The following is a 21627-nucleotide window of genomic DNA, read 5'->3' on the forward strand; positions in this document are numbered from 1 at the left end:
TAGGGAATGCCCTTGGCCCACAGGAGGGGTCCACTTAAGTGGTTGGGGGGCTTAGAATTTTATTTTTTGGCCAGGTGTGGTGACTCACACCTGTAATCCTAGCAATTTGGGAGGCTGAGGCAGGTGGATTGCTCGAGCTCAGGGGTTTGAGACTAGCCTGGGCAACATGGCAAAACCCCAGCTCTACAAAAAATACAAAAAGTAGCCAGGTGTGGTGGCACATGCTTGTGGTACCAACTACTCAGGGGCTGAGGTGGGAGGATCACTGGAGCCAGGGAAGTCGAGGCTGCAACGAGCTGAGTTGGCACCACTGCACTCCAGCCTGGATAACAGAGCAAGACCCTGTCTCAATAAACAAACAAACAAATAAATAAATAAATAAGAATTTGGGGTCCGGGTGCAGTGGCTTGTGCCTGTGAGCCTACCACTTTGGGGGGCCGAGGTGGGCAGATCACCTGAGGTCAGGTGTTAGAGACCAGCCTGGCCAACATGGCAAAACCTGGCTAATATAAAAATTATATTAACCCAATTAATATAAAAATTAACCGGTCGGCCGGGCGCGGTGGCTCACGCCTGTAATCCCAGCACTTTGGGAAGCCGAGGCAGGCGGATCACGAGGTCAGGAGATCGAGACCATCCTGGCTAACACGGTGAAACACCATCTCTACTAAAAATACAAAAAAATTAGCAGGGCGTGGTGGTGGGCGCCTGTAGTCCCAGCCACTCGGAAGGCTGAGGCAGGAGAATGGCTTGAACCCGGGAGGCGGAGCTTGCAGTGAGCCGAGATCGCGCCACTGCACTCCAGCCTGGGTGACAGAGCGAGACTCCGTCTCAAAAAGAAAAAAAAATAAAAAATTAACTGGGCATGGTGGCGCGCACCTGTAGTCCCAGAGGGAGGCTGAGGCAGGAGAACTGCTTGAACCCAGAAGGCGGAGGTTGCAGTGAGCCAAGATGACATCACCGCACTCCAACCTGGGCGACAGAGCAAGACTCTGTCTCAAGAAAAAAAAAAGAATCTTGGTTTTGGTTTACACCACTCAAAAGCGCAGAAATTCCAAAACAAGCCGGCCAGGGCACAGTGGAGGACGGACTCTGGCTCTTCAATCTGCCCACACCCCACCCTGTGAAAGGAAAATAAATCTCAAAACCCCACCATCACTAAGTCAAAGGAAAAAGTCAAGTTGGGAACTGCTTCAGGCAAATCAGCCTCCCATCTTATTCCTAAATAAGATAGCTACAAATATATGTTTTTAAAGCTACACACCTCCCTCACAATTTGCCCACAGAGAAATTCCCTGTGGGCCTCAAGATCTTTACCCTAAAACAGTTCTGTGGAATTCCACCCTGGCAATGCAAATTGATAGCTTCCCTTCACAGATGCGGGACAAAGGACTGAACTCAAAGTCATTCCTCTGCTCACCTGGACAAATGCATACCTGATCGCTTCCTTTGTTCTATCGTTTATGTAGAAATGCAGATTCAATAAGCCAGACTAAAGCATAAGCGACTATTCCTCTACCTGCGTCTCACACGTATAATAAATTGCGTAGTCAGTGAAAGGCTGATCAAAGACTCAAAAGAATTCACGCTCCGGTCTCTTCTGTACCTGTGACCCGGAAGCCCTCTCCTGGAATTGTCCTGCCTTTCTGGACCGAACCAAGGTACACTTGCAAGTGTTGATTGATGTCTCACGTCTCCCTAAAATGTACAAAACCAAGCTGCACCCCATCTTCCCTGGGCACCATCGTCATGACCTCCTAGGGCTGTGACAATGGCGTGTCCTTAACCTTGGAAAAATAAACTTTTAACATTTCATTGAGTCCTGTCTCAGATACTTTTGGGTTCATAGCCCCACCCTCACCCCCACCCGCGGAGAGAGCGGGCTGCTCCCCAGCCTCTCCCCGGCTCCACGCAGGAGAGGCCCCTCTCCGGTATGTCACGCGCAGCGGCACTCTAGCAGCCTGGCGACTTCTCTATGGGCTTTCTCGACACAGGCCGGAAGTGGCGCGCGCTGCCCCGGAAGCACCCTGGTGGGTGGGTGCCTGCCAGTAGCTGAGGCGCCATGGCGGCGGCGGCGGTATCCGAGGCCTGGCCCGAGCTGGATCTGGCTGAGCGGGAGCGGCGGCGGGAGCTGTTGCTGACGGGGCCCGGGCTGGAGGAGCGAGTGCGGGCGGCGGGTGGGCAGCTGCCGCCGCGGCTTTTCACCCTGCCGCTGCTGCACTACTTGGAAGTGAGCGGCTGCGGGAGCCTGCGCGCGCCGGGGCCTGGCCTGGCGCAGGGCCTGCCGCAGCTGCACAGCCTCGTGCTCCGGCGCAACGCGCTGGGGCCCGGCTTGAGCCCCGAGCTCGGGCCGCTGCCTGCCCTTCGGGTACTCGACCTGTCGGGCAACGCGCTGGAAGCGCTGCCGCCGGGCCAAGGCTTGGGCCCCGCCGAGCCGCCGGGCCTTCCGCAGCTGCAGAGCCTCAACCTCAGCGGCAACCGGCTGCGCGAGCTGCCAGCCGACCTGGCGCGCTGCGCCCCGCGCCTGCAGAGCCTCAACCTTACCGGCAATTGCCTCGACTCCTTCCCCGCCGAGCTCTTTCGCCCCGGCGCGCTGCCCCTCCTCAGTGAACTGGCGGCTGCTGACAACTGCCTCCGAGAACTCAGCCCCGACATCGCCCACCTGGCCTCGCTCAAGGTCAGCGGGAGCTGCCCTGGCGGGGCGGGATGGGGCCTTGGAGTAGCCCTGGAGAAGGAACCCCTCTCGGGACCGAGCCCTTCCTAGTGACGCCCCCTGGGGCACTGGGCCCAGGGAATTCCTGCAAGGCTGTAAGGAGCCACCTGCGGGGGCATCACCCCTGGGAAGCAGTTGCCGCCTTCCAACTCCCCCTTCTCCTGGTCACACCAACATACTAGGTGGTCTCTGAACTCCCCCTCATTCTGTTAACCACTGGACTTTTACACGTGGTACGCTATTTTGTAATTGTTAGCAAACTTGGCTTCTCCGGTAGGTCGGGCGTCGAAACCTGTCTTTTTTGTATCTAATACTTGTGAAGTGATTGGAGTCTTGTGGTGAAGGGGGCACCCTGGGTTTTGCATAATGCCACATGCTGTGATCTCAAAGATTGTATTTCACTTCATCCCAATAGCAGCTTTCCAAGGTAGGGGTGGTTATTGCTGTTTTACAGAAAGTCAAAGGGCTTGCGCAAAGTAAGCAGCAAGTAATTTGGGTTTTTCTCCAGACCATATTGTCCAGGGTCTGTTTACTAATTAATCTTGGATCCCCAGGCCCCGGGATAATGCTTGGCCTATAACAGGTGCCCTTTAAATCTGTTGCCTAAAAGATAGTGGGGAAGCCACATGGCAGAACCACAACCTAAACCCAGCCGGCTGGTCTCTGCATCTTCTCTTTTGGTTTCATCCTTAAGGCAGTCCTGCATTTCTTCTTCCATTTTTCATCTTTGAATTTATGGAGACATTTCTTTTTTTCTTTTTTTTTTTTTGAGATGAAGTCTCGCCCAGGCTGGAGTGCAGTGGTGCGATCTCAGCTCACTTCAACCTCTGCCTCCTGGGTTTACGCCATTCTCCTGCCTCAGCCTCCTGAGTAACTGGGACTACAGCCGCTGCCACCATGCCTGGCTAATTTTTTGTATTTTTAGTAGAGATGGAGTTTCACCATGTTAGCCAGGATGGTCTCGATCTCCTGACCTCATAATCTGCAAATCTCAGCCTCCAAAGTGGTGGGATTACAGGCATGAGCCAGCACACCTGGCTGAGTTTTATAACTAAATCAGTTTCCCCCAAAATTTGGAGGCTGGGGTTTTTCAAGGATAGTTTGGGGGAAGGGGAGGGTGGCTAGGCAATGGGTGCTTACTTCTGATGGCTGAGGTGCAATCATAGGGGTGTGGGAAATGGTCCTCCTGCTCACTGAGTCACTTCTGGGTGGGGCCACTGGAGCTCATTTTGGTTTCAGGTAGTGCCATTGATCAGACATGCAAAAAACCTGAAAAAGACAGCTCAGAAGGCCAGTCTTAGGTTCTACGGTACTGGTAGTGATGTTATCTGCAGAAGTAATTGGGGAGGTCACATATCTTGTCATCCCCAGAATAATGACTGACAGTCATTTATGTTTGCACTTTAGCAGAATTCAGGCTCCTCCATCCTCCTAGCCTGGTGGACCCTCATTAGCTTTACAAAGGCAGCTGAGTTTTACGGAAGGACTATTATCATTTAAACTATAAATGTCTCCCAAAGTTAGCTTGGCCCAAGCCCAGGAATAATTAAAGGTAGTTTGAAGGGCCAGGCCTGGTGGCTCACGCCTATAGTCCCACCACTTTGGGAGGCTAAGGCAGGCGGATCATCTGAGGTCCGGAGTTGTAGACCAGCCTGACCAACATGGAGAAACCCTGTCTCTAGCTGGGCGTGGTGGCACGTGCCTGTAATCCCAGCTACTCGGTAGGCTGAGGCAGGAGAATCGCTTAAATCCGGGAGGCGGAGGTTGCGGTGAGTCAAGATCATGTCACTGCACTCCAGCCTGGGAAACAAGGGTGAAACTCTGTCTAAAAAAAATAAAAATAAAAAGGTAGTTTGAAGGCTGAAGATGGGGATTGGTTAGATCAGGTCTTTTCCACCACCGTAATTTTCTCACTGTTACAGTTTTTGCAAAGGTGGTTTCATTGGCATTTCCTGGAAGAGGCAAGTTCACTGGCATTTTCCTTGGTCCTCGGGGCTGTAGGCATCCCTCCAGGACTAAGGTGTGATGTTGGGTACAGCACGGTCTACCCCCACTTTCCCACCTGACAGATACTTTTGGTTTTCCAGAATGTTGATGTAGTGGGCCTGTATCTTAACATTGTACCTTACAGCATGTGAGTGCCCAGTCAGTTACAGTATTTCTCTTCAAATTCATAGATGTCTTTCAGTATTCAAGTTCTTAAAGTGTTGTGGGCTGGGCATGGTGGCTCACGCTTGTAATCCCAGCACTTTAAAAGGAGGCCGAGGCGGGCGGATCATGAGGTCAAGAGATCGAGATCATCCTGGCCAACAAGGTGAAACCCTGTCTCTACTAAAAAATAAAAAAATCAGCTGGGTGTGGTGGTGCACGCCTGTAGTCCCAGCTACACGGGAGGCTGAGGCAGGAGAATCGCTTGAACCCAGGAGGCGGAGGTTGCAGTGAGCGGAGATTGCGCCACTGCACTGCAACCTGGGTGACAAAGTGAGACTGCGTCTCAAAAAAAAAAAAAACTGTGTTTACAGCTCTCTCTAGCACCTGCCCAATAAAGCAGTACTCTTTGTGGTGCCCAAAACAATGTCATTCGAGTCCAAGAGTGTGTCTTGTTTTCTAAATCCCAAAAGAGGTGACCAAGTGCCCTTTCCCCTGAGCCATTCTGTTCATCAATTTTAGGCTTCCAGTGGCTATCAGGAGACCTGTTTCTTGGAGGGTCATGCAAGAGCTATTGGAATCCTTGTTGGACTCAGATGTCCTTTTGGGGACCTTTCTGAGGAATGGGTACCAGAACTGTGCCCAGCAGTGTAGCTCCGCACACTGGAGTTTTGCACACAAAGGCGAATGCATCTGATGTCCTTCCTGGTGCTGTGGGGAGATGGGGAGTGTAGAAAACCAAAAAACTGAGCTCAGAAACAGAAGGCAGGCTGGGTGCAGTGGTTCATGCCTGGCATCCCAGCCCTTCAGGAGGCTGAAGCGGGCGGATCACTTGAGCCCAGGAGTTTGAGACCAGCCTGGGCAACGTGGCAAAAACCTGTCTCTACAAAAAATAGAAAAATTAGCTGGATGTGGTGGTGTGTCCCTGTGGTCCCAGCTACTCAGGAGGCTGAGGTGGGATGAACGCTTAAACCCAGGAGGCTGAGGGTGCAGTGAGCTATGATCACACCACTGCACTCCAGCCTGGGCAACAGAGCTAGACCCTGTCTTAAAGAAAGAGGCCAGGCGCTGTGGCTCACGCTTGTTATCCCAGCACTTTGGGAGGCTGAGGCAGGCGGATCATCTGAGGTCGGGAGTTCAACACCAGCCTGACCAACGTGGAGAAACCCCGTCTCTGTTAAAAATACAAAATTAGCTGGGCATGGTGGCGCGTGCCTGTAATCCCAGCTACCTGGGAGGCTGAGGCAGGAGAATCGCTTGAACCTGGGAGGCAGAGCTTGCGGTAAGCTGAGATGGCGCCGCCGCACTCCAGTCTGGGCAACAAGAGCGAAACTTTGTCTCCAAAAAAAGGGGAGAGAGAAGGAGAGAGAAAGAAGGGGGAGGAAAGGAATAAAAACAGAAGGCATGGGCTCCAGCCCTGCCTCTCTGTGGCTGCATGTCGTTGGCTCTTGAAGGCTCTTCGGTCCTCTGTAGGAAAACTGGGAGGGTAACGCAGTACACGAAGAGGGAGAGACAGGGGAGGTGGTGCTGGTCATCGTGGCTGCTTGACTCTGAAACCACGAGGCTTAAAGCAGCAGCAGCCCTGCACTCTGGGCTGGTTCCGCTGGACACTGGACAGTGCTGCAGCTCTTGCTGTTGGTCGCTTGTGTGGCTGTGCTCAGCTGGCATGGGCTCAGGGCTGGGCTGCCGGGGTGGGTGGGCTTCTCCATGTGTCGTCTCGGGGCCTCTCCCTCCCCTTCTTTCACAGGGCTCAAGGGTCCTCAGCACAAAAGCAGCAGCTGCCAGCTCTTCAGGCATTGACCTGGAACGTGCCTCCTGCCACTTTCCTGTGTTTTGTAGGTTAACTAAGTGCAAGCCCAGTTCCGGTTCATTGGGAGGACTGGCTCTTTAGAGGCCGCCAGAATAACAGCACAGAGGCTTCTGCCTGTCCTTTCCCCCCCGCCCCGAGAGGGACGAGACTGCAGGTGGAAGCAGCTCAGCCTGGTTCCTAGTGCTCATCCCCACACCCATTCCCCAGGGAGCACCCCCAAGCCTGGACTGGGACCTGCAGTGCAAAGGCCCTGACCCTCTTTCCTCCCAGCCACTGGGGACGAGGCCTCTGCTGTCCTGTGGCCTCACCAGTAGCTCTGCCTGCGTGGGAGCCTGGCTTCCCCAGTGTCCTGGCCTCAGAGCCACGTGACTTGCTGAGACCTGAGAGCACCTGGCTGGCCTTCCCCGGCTGCTTCCCGCTGCTGTGGCCTGTGGGACTCAGCTGCCAGCGCTGTGGTGAGCCAAGGATGGGGGCACGTCACACCTCTCCTGACTGCATTGTAAGTGGCCATCACGCAGGCCTGTGGTGCTCTGCGTGTGGGAATGAGGGATGGATGGGACAGATGTTACCTGAACAGCTGATGGGGGCAGGACGGTGCCTTAGTAAAGATGTCCTTTCAGGCCCTGGGCCACTCCCCTCCCAAGGCCAAGCTGCACGGGGAGTTCAGCCTCGACGCGAACCCTCCTGAAGCCAAACGCTCTCCCCCCAGCTTCCGAGTTTCTCAGTTGCTGCCGGAGGGAGTGGGGCTCACTCAGGGACTGGCGCTCTTTGTTGGGTTGGTTTATGTAAGCCTGTCACCACCATGAAGTTCGGATCCTTCCCCAGCAGCAGGTCCCCTGCAAAAGCCATGGGCCCGGAAGGCAGCCAGTGTGCCAGGCCAGAGTCAGGCCCCACGTTGCTGCCATCAGCTTAGCCACCGCGGGGGTTGTGTTTCCTGCAGAAGAGTGTCAGCTCCAGGTGACAGGTGATGGCAGTTCGTCCCATCAGGTGGCAGGACGACCCCCAGCCACCCCGTGTAACTCATCCTACCTGAAGCCAGTGTGCACCTCACATCCTTGCAGGCGCTCCTGCTTACTCCCTCGCACAATTGAAAACTGACGCTATCCTCATCCCACCCTTCATATGTGAAACCTCTGGCTTCGTTTCCTGCTGAGGCTGCCACTAGGTGCCCAGCGCTGGGCTGAGGGGCCAGTGTGTGACCTCGTCAGCAGGGCCTCGCATTTCTGACAAGGACTCCCCAACATCTGCGGCTTTGCACCCTACCCAGATGGTGACTCTCTTGCCCTCCCTCTTGCTTTCCTTCCCCTGCGTCCCTTCCTGTCCCCCAATTCCCACAGAGCCTCCAGGCAGGTCCTGAGCTGCTCAGATGCCCTTTCTCTGACGGTCTTTGCCTGGAAGGAAGACCCTTCTCCAAGTGCCTGCCATTGTCCTTTTGGGGACTTACTGCAGGCTGCGGGCTGAACCTGGCTGTGGCTGCACTGGGCGCCCCAGTGGGGCCCTGCCTGCCTCCTTTGCCTCTGCTGCTGGTCCTGGGTCTTAAGGAACTTGCTCTTCGACAGCTGGGGGAGACGCTCCAGTGCGTGTTTGCAGGCAGTAAGGAGGTTTCACTTGAGGGGAACTCTCAAGCTTTTTGACCAGAGCCCCTTAGGGCAGTGCAGAAGCCCACAGAGCAGAACCTCAGATGCCCGCACCCACAATCTTCCAACCCGAGAGCTTCCCGTGGCCTCTGCCAGGCGGGCTGTGCCCTGGGCTGGTGGCCCAGGCTGGTTCTAACGCTGGAGCCAGGGCTCTTGACAGGGAGGCGAGGAGCTCTAGAAGCCTGAGCTCATGGCCGCGCTGTTCCTGGTGCTGCAGGCTGGCGACAGTGTTGGTGATACGGCTCCTGGTACGGTGATACGGCTCCAGGTGAGACCACCTGGATTCCAGGGGTAGATTGGCTCCCGTCCCATGTGGGGCTGGAAGGGAGGTCTGGGCTGGAGTCACCAGTCCAACCAGTCCATACCAGCCCTGCCCAGCCCATCCTGTCCTGTCTGGAGAAGCACAAAATTGTAGCAGTTCTCTTAGAGCCGATGGACGTGTAGCTCAGGTAGTGCTCAGCAGCTGGGCTTGGTCTCAGCCCCCGCCTTGCGTTCTTCCCCAGCAGGCGCCACTGCTGCTTGGACTGCCCCTTCTGTCCCGGAGGGCACTTGATCCTTTTTATTTTACACACGCTGTTCCTCCTCGACTGTTAAGTTGTCCGCTTCCTCCCTGGGTTTCTGCTCTCCCTGTGGGAACTTGTCCAGTGCACCCTCCCATGTCTGAGCTGTGCCACCCTTCCCGCTTGGGAGCACCGTCGCATTTCTGAGCCATGCTGCCCTTACCTGCCTCTGAGCAGCTTGATTGCTTGAGCCAGAGGATTCCGGCAGGTTCCTTTTTTCATTTCCTTTACAACTTGGGGCTTGAGAAATTCCATCACCCCTACCGTCCATTCCAGGTGAAGCAGAAGGTGTCCTCTGGGTAATCAGCCCCTCCCATCTCTGTTCAGAGTCAATCAAGTCCAGCCCCACCTGTCTCCTCCACACCCAGTGTGACTGGGACTCACCAGCCACACCAACCAAGGGTGAGTGCTGGCTTCCAGGGGCCCACATGCTGTTGCCTCCTCTCTGGGGGCAGAGCCGGCACCCAGGCTGCCAGACCCCCCCGAGGGTCAGGCCTTACATCCCGAGCAGGGTCTTCCTCCAGCCCTAGAGGAAGCTGGGACAGAAAAGTTTGCTGCATGTGCCTGCTCCTCCACCCTGGTGAGGCTGTGGGGCCGGGGTACCAAGCCAGGAAAGAGCAGAGTGGAGGCGGATGGGCCCCTTTTGCCTGAACCCGCAGCGGTAGCCTCATGTCGTGGAGGTGGCTGCCCTCACAGGCACGTTCTCTGCACTGCCCAGACCCTGGGAGAGACATCCTAAGAGTGCATCAGGTGCCACTGTACCCCTTCCATCCTTTCAGTGAGGTCACCTGCATGTTTTGCCAAAGTCTGATCAGTCATGGTCATAGAAAGAGCTTTCCCATGGGCCACAGGGCTTCCTGGGCATCTGTGTGGCACACAGTGGTGGCCCCGATGCACCTGTCCTGGGTCAGACGAAAGCTGAGAACCTATCGCCATTGAAGTCGGCTTTCCCCTTTCCTTCCCCCCGAGAGCACTGTGTGTGTCACTGCGGGCAATTTTATACTTCAATATGAAGAAGAATGCTCTTGAGAGATTTTGCTGTATTTTTTTTTTAGCTCATTTAATTAAAAAAAAAAAAAAAACACCACTTTGGGGAACCTGCTTCTCACCTGAGCGGTCCTGGCTAGGTCCTGACACAAGGTCACGTTTCACAGCCAGACATCCCTCATCCCTTGTCGCCTTTCTGTTCTCTAACCTGATGATTGATCTGCAGTGATGCTGTAGTTGTTGAAGAGGGTGACATGTTTGAGTCAGAAGCTTTTGCAGAGATCACTGTTAACCATGGCTGACACCTTCCCCTCGGAGAGGCTCCTTGGATAGTGCCTTTGATGTGGGGGTGCACAGCTGGGGAAGCGACTCACAGGTGAATAACTTGTGGTTCCCCAGGGACGTCCCCACAGACAGGCCAGTGGTGGCTCTTGAGAGTGATGAGTGGTCCCCCTGCCTCTGGAGCTGACCTTGGGCTCTTTTCCCAGAGTCTGGGGGTCTGACGCGTCCTCATTTCTCTTTGCAGACGTTGGACCTTTCCAACAACCAGCTGAGCGAGATCCCTGCGGAGCTTGCAGACTGCCCCAAACTCAAGGAGATCAATTTCCGCGGGAACAAGCTGAGAGACAAGCGCCTGGAGAAGATGGTCAGTGGCTGCCAGACAAGATCCATCCTGGAGTACCTGCGCGTCGGAGGCCGCGGTGGCGGGAAGGGCAAGGGCCGTGCCGAGGGCTCGGAGAAGGAAGACAGCCGGAAGAAGAGGAGGGAGAGGAAGCAGAGGCGGGAGGGCGGCGATGGGGAGGAGCAGGACGTGGGAGATGCCGGCCGGCTGCTGCTCAGGGTCCTGCACGTCTCTGAAAACCCTGCACCCCTAACAGTCAGAGTGAGCCCGGAGGTCCGGGACGTGCGGCCCTACATTGTGGGGGCCGTGGTGCGAGGCATGGACCTGCAGCCGGGGAATGCGCTCAAGCGCTTCCTCACCTCACAGGTGGGTCCCCGTGGGGTCCTCAGATGACGAGGACAGAGGTGTGGGATGCCGCAGGCTGGGACACATCCTGGGGCGAGCGTGTCCGAAGGAGCAGCAGTGGAGTGTGGGGCCCAGCCAGATGTCTGTGTGCCTCAGTTTCCCCAGCTCCAAAGAGGGAATAGAGCAGGTTCTGGCTCAGGTGTTGCTGAGGAAGGGGTGAGGCCTCAGTCCCCTCCAGGAGGCAGGTGTCCCCAGCATGGAGATGGCCTCTTCCCAGATGCCCGCAGCCTGGCCTGGTTAGTCCTGGTCACTGGCCCTATCCCTTGCTCCTCCACCTATGGGGTTAATGGTTTATCCTAATTTTTTTTTTTTTCCAGGAGTCTCCCTTTGTCTCCACTGCTAGAGTGCAGTGGCACAGTCTAATCTCACTGTAACCTCTGCCTCCTGGGTTCAAGTGATTCTCCTGCCTCAGCCTCCTGAGTAGCTGGCATTACAGGCGCCCGCTATCATGTCCGGCTAATTTTTTTGTATTTTTAAAAGAGACAGGGTTTCACCATGTAGGCCAGGTTGGTCTTGAACTCCTGACCTCAAGCAGTCCACTCGCCTCAGCCTCCCAAAGTGTGGGGATTATGGGCGTGAGCCACCACACCTGGCCTATCCTAATTCCTGGATAGCTTTATTGTAGTTGAAAATCAGGGTTCCAGTTGGTGTGGTGGCTCATGCCTGTAATCCCAGCACTTTGGGAGGCTGCAATGGGTGGATCACCTGAGGTCAGGAGTTCGAGACCAGCCTGGCCAACATCTCTATTAAAAACACAAAAATTAGCCCGACGTGGTGGTGAGTGCCTGTAATCCCAGCTACTGGGGAGGCTGAGGCAGGAGAATCACTTGAACCTGGGAGGTGGAGGTTGCAGTGAGCTGAGATCACACCACTGCACTCCATCCTGGCTGACACAGCAAGACTCCATCTCAAAGAAAAAAAAAAGGAAAAGAAATCAGGATTCCTTGATTTTTTGATATTTTGGTGGGTCTTCTGACTTCTGCAGTAAATGACACATTTTGTTTTATGTAAGATAGTATTAAAGTCATCAACTCTTGCCAGCACATTCTTCTGTGAATTGTTTAGGTTTTGGCAAGACTAACTTCCCAGTTTGTTTTTCTGTAACACCTGACCAGCTTTTAAAATATAAACCACATCTGTGCCCAGGGGAAAGTCCCATGTGCCCCGCAGTGGCAGTGACAGTGCATGGCAGGCCGAGAATGACTGTCATGAGAGTCCTTCTACCTGCAGTTTAGGGAGGAAGGGAACCGGCACCACAGCCGGGGCTTTAAAACTTAAAGCTTAGCCTTTATTTAAAGTTCAAGATGGATTCTTTGAAATCTCAAATATTACGTCTAGAATTAGAGAAGGAAGAAAGTCTGCTGATTGATAGGTTAAGATAGTTTTCCTGATGGTGATTCCACAAAGTGAGTGCCTGGCTGGCCGGGTGGAGAGGAGTTGGAGGGGAGCCCCGTCTCGGAAAGGGGTGTGGCGGGGTTTTGAAGACTTTGGACTGGGAGGGTTTCCTGGTGCACAGCCCCGCCGAGGGTCAAGCGTGAACCCCTCGCTGGGCACAAAAGACCTTGCTCATCACTGCTCCTGTGTTACAGACCAAGCTCCACGAAGATCTCTGTGAGAAGAGGACGGCCGCCACCCTTGCCACCCACGAGCTCCGCGCTGTCAAAGGGCCCCTGCTGTACTGCGCCCGGCCCCCGCAGGACCTCAAGGTGTTGCAGCCCTTTTTGCAGGGTCTGCTCAAGGGTCTCCTTAGTGTCGAAAGACGCTGTGCTGATACTGGAGCCTGAACCATTTCATTTCTTTTCTTTTTTTGTTTTTGGAGATGGAGTTTCATTCTTGTCACCCATGCTGGAGTGCAATGACACAATCTCAGCTCACCACAGCCTCTACCTCCTGAGTTCAAGTGATTCTCCTGCCTCAGCCTCCCGAGTAGCTGAGTTTACAGGTGTGCGCCACCACGCCCAGCTAATTTTGTATTTTTAGTAGAGACGGGGTTTCTTCATGTTGGTCAGGCTGGTCTCGAACTCCAGACCTCAGATGATCCGCCCACCTCAGCCTCCCAAAGTGCTGGGATTACAGGTGTAAGCCACCATGCCCGGCCTGAACATTTTCTTTCTTTTTTGTTTTGAGACGGAGTTTCACTCTTGTTGCCCAGGCTGGAGTGCAATGGCACAATCTCGGCTCAGCACAACCTCCGCCTCCCGCGTTCAAGTGATTCTCCTGGCTCACCCTTCCAAGTAGCTGGGATTACAGGCATGCATACCACGTCCAGCTAATTTTGTGTTTTTAGTAAAGACGGTTTCTCCATGTTGGCCAGGCTAGTCTCGAACTCCTGACCTTAGGTGATCCACCCGTCTCAGCCTCCCAACGTGCTGGGATTACAGGCATAAGCCACCGCGCCCGGCCTGAACATTTTCTTTAGAGTAGAATCCGATGCTGTTCTTGCAAAGACATGAAATAATGAAACAGGCCATGTTTGCAGTTACTGGAAGCAGTGCACAGCTGTGAGAGGACTCGGTGGACGAGCAGTCGTGGGAAAATGGTTTCCTTCACTCGCTCACTACCCTTTAATCAGAAATCTTAGTCTTTGTCCCGATTGTAAAACCCTTTGCGTGGGGTTGGCAGTAGTGTGAGTTGCTGTATCGTGGTGCTATCCTGGATGTTGAATTCTGTGCAGTGCATGAGGTCCTGGCTGCTCAGCCTTTTTCTCCTCTTTTGGCCTTGTGAGGATGGCAGACCACTGGAAATGGTTGTGCATGAGCTGGGTTTGAGGTTAAGCCCTGCCTTGGTAGGATCGGTGTGTTTGGGCGTCAGGTCTCCCAGGGATGCTGCAATCGCAGCCTGCATGCACCTTCTTGCTGCATGGTCCCATGGGATGCTCCCTGCCTGCTGTAGAGATGAATGAGGGTGGGAGTCGGGAGGGCTCGTGGAGGCTTAAGGCTGTAATCGACAGGACGGGCGAGTTCTGTGGCTGTGACCCTAGTGGAGTTTGTGGGTTTCTGCCCGATAGATTGTTCCCCTGGGGCGGAAAGAAGCAAAGGCCAAGGAGCTGGTGCGGCAGCTGCAGCTGGAGGCTGAGGAGCAGAGGAAGCAGAAGAAGCGGCAGAGTGTGTCGGGCCTGCACAGGTGGGCAGGGCGCCTGGTGGCGTGGGGCCGGGTGTGGGGGGTGCAGCATGCCAGCCTCTGCTGAGTGAGTTTGTGCTCCTCAGGAACACCTAATGCTACCAGAACCGGAAGCTTCTTACAGGGTAAACAGAAAAAAAGAAAGCATTCTCTTCTGAAAGGAGACGTTGTGGAACCAGTCTGTCATCTAGATGGCCCTGACGTGAGGGAAGTGGAAGGTGTTAGGAGCGGAGGTATCGGCCATTCCGCAGGAGGCGGGTCGCCCTTGGGATGGGACAGGACAGGATAGAATAGAAAGTAGCCATTAGGAAACGGACATAAATGCCAGCCCAGTCCGTGCCCCGCGCTGCTGGGTGTCCAAGTCAGGGTCCTTGGCGCTGCTCTAAGCAAGATGATCATCCATAACTAGCACAGCGATTTCTGTAAACATAGGCTGCAGAATACTTTGTTCTCTGAGGCTTGTTATGCTTTGGCCCTTGATATTACACTTCATTTGTGGAAAGAACTTTTTGATTAGTCCAGCTTACCCTTTAGGTATGTTTTCAGGTGTGTGCCTTTTTTTTTTTTTTTTTTTTTTTTGAGATGGAGCCTTACTCTTGTCACCCAGGCTGGAGTGCAATGGCACGATCTCAGCTCACTGCAACCTCCACCTCCCGGGTTCAAGCGATTCTCCTGCCTCAGCCTCCTGAGTAGCTGGGATTACAGGCGCCTGCCACCACACCTGGCTAATTTTTGTGTTTTTAGTAGAGACGGGGTTTTGCCATGTTTGCTAGGCTGGTCTTGAACTCCTGACCTCAGGCGATCTGCCTGCCTCGGCCTCCCAAACTGCTAGGATTACAGGAGTGAGCCACTCCGCCCAGCTGTGCCTTTTTTCTTTTTTGTTTTTAAGATGGGCTGCGCCATGTTGCCCAGGCTGGAGTGAGGTGGCCAGTCATAGGCGCAATCCCACTACTGATCAGCACCGGAGCTTTTTGTCCTGCTCTGTTTCTGACCTGGGCTGGTTCACTCCTCCTTAGGCAGCCTGGTGGTCCTTCACTCCCAGGAGCTCAACATAGTGATGACAGACTTAGTGTAGACACTCCATGGGCGCAGCACAGCCCAGCAGACTCCTGGGCCCATGCAGCCCTCCTATCTCAGCCTCCTGAGTGCTGGGACCACAGGCACATGCCACCACACCCTGCACAATATATCTTTTATAGTTAGGCCTATCATTTGTATTTCTTCCTACACAGATACCTTCACTTGCTGGATGGAAAGGAAAATTACCCGTGTCTTGTGGATGCAGACGGTGATGTGATTTCCTTCCCACCAATAACCAACAGTGAGAAGACAAAGGTAGGGTGGCATGTGTGTGAACTTGGTGTGCCTTCTAGGTTGTTCCCTGTAGAATTAACACAAGTCTGCTAGGCGCAGTGGCTCACACCTGTAATCCTAGCATTTTGGGAGACTGAGGTGGGCGGATCACCTGAGGTTGGGAGTTCAAGACCAGCCTGACCAAAACAGAGAAACCCTGTCTTTACTAAAAATACAAAATTAGCCGGGTGTGGTGGTGCATGCCTGTAATGCCAGCTGCTCGGGAGGCTGAGGCAGGAGAATCGCTTGAACCCAGAAGGCGGAGGTTGCAGTGAGCCGAGATTGCGCCCTTGCATTCCAGCCTGGGCAACAAGAGCGAAACTCTGTCTTCAAAAAAAAAAAACAGAAGAAAGAAAAAGAATTAACACACACAAGTGTCTGCTGCATTGTGAGGTCTCATTGTGTGCAACAGAAGACGCAGCCTGGAGGGGACAAAGGGCCCTGGCTTCTCAGAGCCGCGGCTCACTGTTCATGCTCAGTGCTGCACGACGTCCCGGGATGTATTTTTTTTTTTTTTAGAGATGGGGTCTTGCTGTGTTGCCCAGGCTGGTCTTGAACTCCCCAGCTCAAGCGATCCTCCCACATCTGCCTCCCAAAGTGCTGGGTTTACAGGTGTGAGCCGCTTTGCCTGGCCACACAGTTTTGTAGATTTTTCCTCAGAACAACTGATGCAGTTGCTGATGTCTACATTTGATAACTGTCTTTTCTGAAATCTTTCTTTAAGGTTAAGAAAACAACCTCTGATTTGTTTTTGGAAGTAACAAGTGCCACCAGTCTGCAGATTTGCAAGGATGTCATGGATGCCCTCATTCTGGTGAGTGCGTGGTGGCTCCTCCTGAGAAACGCGTTTTGAGCGTGAGTGGTGCTCTGCTCTGACTTACCACCCGTCCTGATTGCCTCTTTCTTGCTTACTGTATTGACTGACAGCAGCATGTCTTCCCTGGGTCACCTCTCATCTCCAGGTTAAAGAGGTATTTTTCATTTGCAGAAAATGGCAGAAATGAACAAGTACACTTTAGAAAATAAAGAGGAAGGATCACTCTCAGACACCGAAGCTGATGCAGTCTCTGGACAACTTTCAGATCCCAGAACGAATCCCAGTGCTGGAAAGGACGGGCCCTCCCCGCTGGTGGTGGAGCAGGTCCGGGTGGTGGACCTGGAAGGGAGCCTGAAGGTGGTGTACCCGTCCAAGGCCGACCTGGCCATCGCCCCTCCCCATGTGACTGTCGTGCGCTGACGCCAGGGCCGCCTGTCCAGCCTGTCCGCGTTTGTTTGGCCTGTTTTACCGAGGTTTCTATGTGGCAATGCTGAATTATCCATTAGATTTTCACCCGTTTTTTTTGGTTGGTTGTTTGAGATGGAGTCTCACTCTGTCGCCAGGCTGGAGTGCAGTGGCATGATCTGGAATCACTACAACCTCTGTCTTCTGGGTTCAAGCGATTCTCCTGCCTCAGCCTCCCGAGTAGCTGGGACTACAGGTGCGTGCCACTAGCCCAGCTAATTTTTGTATTTTTAGTAGAGACGGGGTTTCACCATTTTGGTCAGGATGGTCTTGATCTCTTGACCTCGTGATCTGCCTGCCTCTGCCCCCGCAAAGTGCTGGGATTACATGATCCTCCTGCCTCAGCCTCCCAAAGTGCTGGGATTACAGGTGTGAGCCACTGTGCCTGGCCCACCCCAGCATTTTTTAAGATTGTATTCGTTGTTCTGTTTTTCCAGACGATTCTGTTGTAAAGTGATGCTATGTTGTTACAACACCAAACTGATTTTACGGTTTTTATGGAATTATTCAGATGTCAAAATTAACTGTTCAAAATGTTGTGAATCATGTAGCTACATGGCAGGTAACTGTTTATGGGAGAACAGACGCTGTACAGTCATGCGCCACATCACAGCGTCTGGGTCAGCGATGGACACTTCCCTGACAGCAGGCCCACGATATTCTTGTGCAGAGTGTTTGGAAGCCTGGCCTGGGCTCTTGGCGTTGGCCTCTTGTAGATCAAGTAGGGGAAGTGCTTGATGTTCAGTTACGCTGCTGGGACACTTGCTTTTCCCGATGAAAAACACATAAATAAAACTACACGCACCATCGAGGCTTGTGTAAGGACACTCTGTGATCACACAGCAGCGGCTGAGCACACATTTCTCATGTCACTAAGCGACACATGACTGTCATTGGTTTGGAGACCCGAAAACTTGGGAAGCTAAACAATGTGCATTTCCTTGAACGGCACAGTCACTTTCTATGACACAGCATCTTTTAAAACCATACCATGTCAGGATGCAGCTTGACTGTGCAAGGACATTGGGTTTTTCAGCTGGCGGTGATCATAATCTCTGGGGAAAGTTTTAATGTGACCTTAGAATTGGCAGAATTGTGTCTCTCCAGGCTGCTGGATTGCCTTGTGGGGGTGGAGATGTGGAGATGCCTCCAGGCGAGCAGCCCGTAGGCCGAAGGCAGTGGCAGCCCCTCACCCTGGCTCAGCGGGGCCGAGCAGAGGAGCACGGCGTCAGTGGGCTTTTCATCGTATGCACGCTAGTGCCACAGTGACAGGCAGTTGGAGCCCCATGAGTGGACCGGACAGCTCTGCTTGGGAAGCATCGGCATCGTCAGCTGAGGGACAGATGGTAGCATTAGCTGGAGGACGCTTAGGTTTTTGAGCCAAAAATCTTCATTTGTGCGCCAGATGGATGGGTCCTGAGCACCTTCTGTTGTAGACGTTTCGGTCGTGAATGTCCAGGTCAGACCCCCATGTCCACACCTTCATGTATGTCCAGGCACATGTGCGTGCACACCACTCCTGGGAGTCAGTGTGCTTGGCTCATGAGGACCCGGCCAGCCACTGCGATGGCTTTCACAGACACTACTGCTTTACGGTCTGGGTGCCATGTGAGAAGCGGACTCGTCAGCTTTATCGAATGACACCATTTGTTCTCTGTTCAGCGTCTCAATTTCTGTGTCTGTAGAAATGACTGGCGATTTTGGGGAGCATCTGCAAGAGCCCCACAGCCCACACACCTTTAGTCGTGAGAACCAGAGAGGCCCGGGGCCCTGTGCAGTGGGCAGACTAACAGCTGGGGGGCTCTTCAGAGCCTTGCAGGACACAGGCCAGTCTGCCTTGAGACCTGGACCCACTTGTCTGGTCACTGCCAGGCCTTCCTGTCTGGCCCACTGTGGGAGGGAGGGGACTCCAGACAGGATGAGGCCCACACAGTGCCAACTGGACTGCTGTGGGTGTGTCAGACTACTGCCTTGCCTTGTGTCCCCCAAAACCTAATTTCCTGCTGCCCTGGGCAGTCAAGGCAGATGCCACAGTTGGCCAGGAGCCTGCCTTGTTGGAGGCTTGAGGTGGCATGGGGCTTCCCCAGGCCAGGACTCTGCTGGAGCTCTGGGGCTGGGGACCTCAGACAGTGGCTCTGAGGTGATTTTGGGCTGCCATGGCAGAGGCTGCCCTTTCTCTGTATGGCCCAGCCCAGTCCGGGAGGGAGGGATGCTGGAGCTGCTGTCTTGGCTCCCAGGGACTTGGTGTCCATGCTGTAGCACACCTGTCACTGTGTGGACAGATGAGGATGAGGCGGCCACGTGCTGTGCCCTTTCCTGATGCAGCTCGTGATGCGCGAGATGCTGGAAATGTGTTTAACTCGCAGCGCAGGTGTCTCTGATGTTTTCTTCCCCCTCCTCACCCCCCACTCACTAATAAAAACAGCTCCGCCCCTGGCCCAGCAGATCCTTTCCCACCGGCATCGCCAGAGGCTGTTGCTCAAAGTGTCACAAAACTCACTCTAGCCCAGTGGTGGCTTCCATGTGGGGAGGCTGAGGGCCTCCTGTGCCCGCCCAGATCTTGCCAGTAGGGAGCATGAGGCACCTGCCACTGTCACGGGGAAGCTAGAACCCTTGACCAGGGGTCCTGGGAACCAGCCCCACCCTGCTGGGTCCCTGCCTGGAGCACGAGATGGACCAGAGGTGTCAGGCTGCCTGGATACCCCAGGTGTACACTCAGAGGAGCCCAGGCCCCAGACGCACCCACAGCAGATCCTCCTGTTCACAGGTCTCTGGGAGGGGAAGCCAGGCGGCCACTTAGCAGGGTCCTGTCCCATCGTCTCCCCAACCCTCCCAGAGCTGTAAGGACACTGCCCAGTTCAGCCTAGGTCCATGACCTTGGGATCCTGGGGCCGGAGCTGCTGTTTCCACCATGGCCACTTAGGGGACAAGTAGTGTGCCCGAGAGGCAGCTGTGGGTAACTTGAGTGCCCGGCCCAGTGAGCACCCGTGGGTGTCTGCCTGCAGCCTCCCCTGTTGGGGCTGGCAGGGCTGCTGGTGGAGTCCCTGGCTAAAGATGCTGGGCCCCTGCCAGGGCAGACCCAGATGCAGCCAGCCAGATCTGGGGCAGACCCTGACATCCACCTGTGCCATCTGCTGCCTGCCCCTGACGGGGCGGGGAGGAGCATTTGTGGGGGTGCGTGGGCATCACTGGCGTGTGGGACCCGTGGCGGAAGCACCAGGGCCACTAGAACTGGGACAACTCCCATCCCCATCCTGTACCCTCACCTGGCTCCTGGGCCGTACCAGTTCTTGGGGACGCCCAGCCCTGGGACCCCCAGATCAGAATGCTGCCTTCTGGGGCCCATGCAGCCAACTGCAGCAGCCCCAGGGCAGTGCTGTCCTGTGAAGCTGGGCTCCAGGGAGGGCACCAGCTGGCCAGTCCCCTCCCTCCTTGGGAATGGCAGGTCAGAGGTAGGGATCTCTTTTTGAAGACTTGTGCAGAGATCCAGGCTGTCATCGCTAGGGCAGACAGTGGCCCACCCAACAACAGGCTCCCAGGAAAGCATCATTGCTTCAGACCCCAGCCCAGGACAGGCCCTCGGGCTCCCTCCTCAGGTTTGGAACCAGGAGCCTTGGGGCAGTGTGCAATCAGCCATGCAGCTCCACCTGCCACCGTTCTGGCCCCAGGCAGACCTCAAGTGGGCCTGTCGCCCAAAAGGCGGATGGTGTGGAGTCTGCCTCCCCACCAAGACTGGCCCAGCCCCTCCTGTTTACCTGACTTGATGCATTCTGCGGGACCTGGCCTGGGGCAGGCGCAGCCTCAACCCTCTGATAACCTCATCTGGCCCTGTGGCTCCCCTCTCTGTGCCCGTGAGGATAGCAGCTGCCCGTGTCTCCCACCCCCAGTCCTGGGGTGAGGACCCCTTTCCTAAGATGTTTCTGGCAAGGCTTTTTGGGGTCTTTTGTGGTAGGTGAGAGCCGAATACACGACTCGGGAAAGACCTACAAAGAGAATGGAGGTTGGGACCAGAGGCTGGGACTGGAGGCCAGGATGGGGGTGGAGGGGAAATGGGACTGAAGTCCCTGGGACATAGCTGAGGTCCAGCCACAGCCGGGTCCCCAGGCCTGCTGTGTATCCTCGCCAGAGGGCCCAGTTGGGAGGGGTGCATTCCTACAGCCCATAGGAGAGGGCCTGCCCTGGGGAAACAAGCCCTTCCCACAGCCTTCCTGGATGTTACGCCTGGTCGGGCAACTATGGCAAAGGCTGTCATCCACCGTTCATTCAACAGACGCTTAATGCCTCTGTACACAGGCTTTTGGCCCACAAGGAGTACTTGGAGGGGCCAGGCCCATCCCTGGGGAAGGGAGGGTAGACCTGGGTCCTCCCTGGCAGCCACCAGCCCCAAGAGGATGCACCCAGCCCCTGCGTATGGTGGACTGCCTAGGAAGAACTGTGCCCACTTTACTAAGGAAGACACGGTGCGTCTGAGACAAGAGCAGGGGACACACAGCCCTTATTGGAGCCATCCTTACAAAACCAGGAGTCAGAAAGGCCCAGAGAGGACAGGGTCCTGCCCAGGCCACACAGCTCTGCACACTGCTGCCACGGAGGAAAGCAGCAGGGAGGATCCCACCCCAGGGGGCTGCCAGGGAGGTGGGCGCAGTTTGTCTGCCCAAGGAACCCCTCATCCTGCCCTTGACAAGGGAAGGGGCTGAGCCCTGGGTGAGGGGAGGCTGTGGTTGGGGGCTCCAGGCTGCAGGGCCCAGCGTGGGTGTGTCCTGCAGCTCCTGCTGAGGCTGGACCCAGGCCTCCTAGCCACGTGTGCCCAACTGTTTGTCTGTAGGTCCTCTGAAGGACTGTGTGCCAGGTGTGTGGTATGCCCTCGTGTGGGGCCTGTGACAGCTGTACACCTGGTGTCTTCGTGTGCATGGTTGCCAGCGCGTGTGCCGTTTGCTGTGTGTGCCGTGGGGTCCATGTCTATGTGGGGGTCCATGTGGACAGGGATGTC

At 55.0% G+C, this 21627-nt stretch overlaps 1 protein-coding gene across 1 annotated transcript; it reads left to right on the forward strand.

Annotated features, from left to right (window-relative positions):
• The first annotated feature begins 2022 nt into the window (after positions 1–2022).
• On the forward strand, positions 2023–19068 carry LRRC47 (leucine rich repeat containing 47). The gene is made up of 7 exons (XM_017882434.1): positions 2023–2677; positions 10382–10843; positions 12472–12588; positions 13890–14005; positions 15235–15337; positions 16080–16169; positions 16344–19068. Exons 1-7 carry the CDS (start codon positions 2063–2065, stop codon positions 16590–16592), a joined length of 1752 nt encoding a protein of 583 aa, XP_017737923.1. The 5' UTR covers positions 2023–2062; the 3' UTR covers positions 16593–19068.
• Positions 19069–21627: the final 2559 nt, after the last annotated feature.

The sequence above is a fragment of the Rhinopithecus bieti genome, unplaced genomic scaffold (genome assembly GCF_001698545.2).
Source record: "Rhinopithecus bieti isolate Rb0 unplaced genomic scaffold, ASM169854v2 scaffold_13351, whole genome shotgun sequence".
Lineage (NCBI taxonomy): Eukaryota > Metazoa > Chordata > Mammalia > Primates > Cercopithecidae > Rhinopithecus > Rhinopithecus bieti.

Coding starts and splice junctions, on each gene's coding strand:
- LRRC47 (XM_017882434.1), top strand. CDS start 2,063: ATGGCGGCGGCGGCGGTATCCGAGGCCTGGCCCGAGCTGGATCTGGCT. Junction 2,678..10,381: donor CCCACCTGGCCTCGCTCAAG/GTCAGCGGGAGC, acceptor TTCTCTTTGCAG/ACGTTGGACCTTTCCAACAA. Junction 10,844..12,471: donor AGCGCTTCCTCACCTCACAG/GTGGGTCCCCGT, acceptor CCTGTGTTACAG/ACCAAGCTCCACGAAGATCT.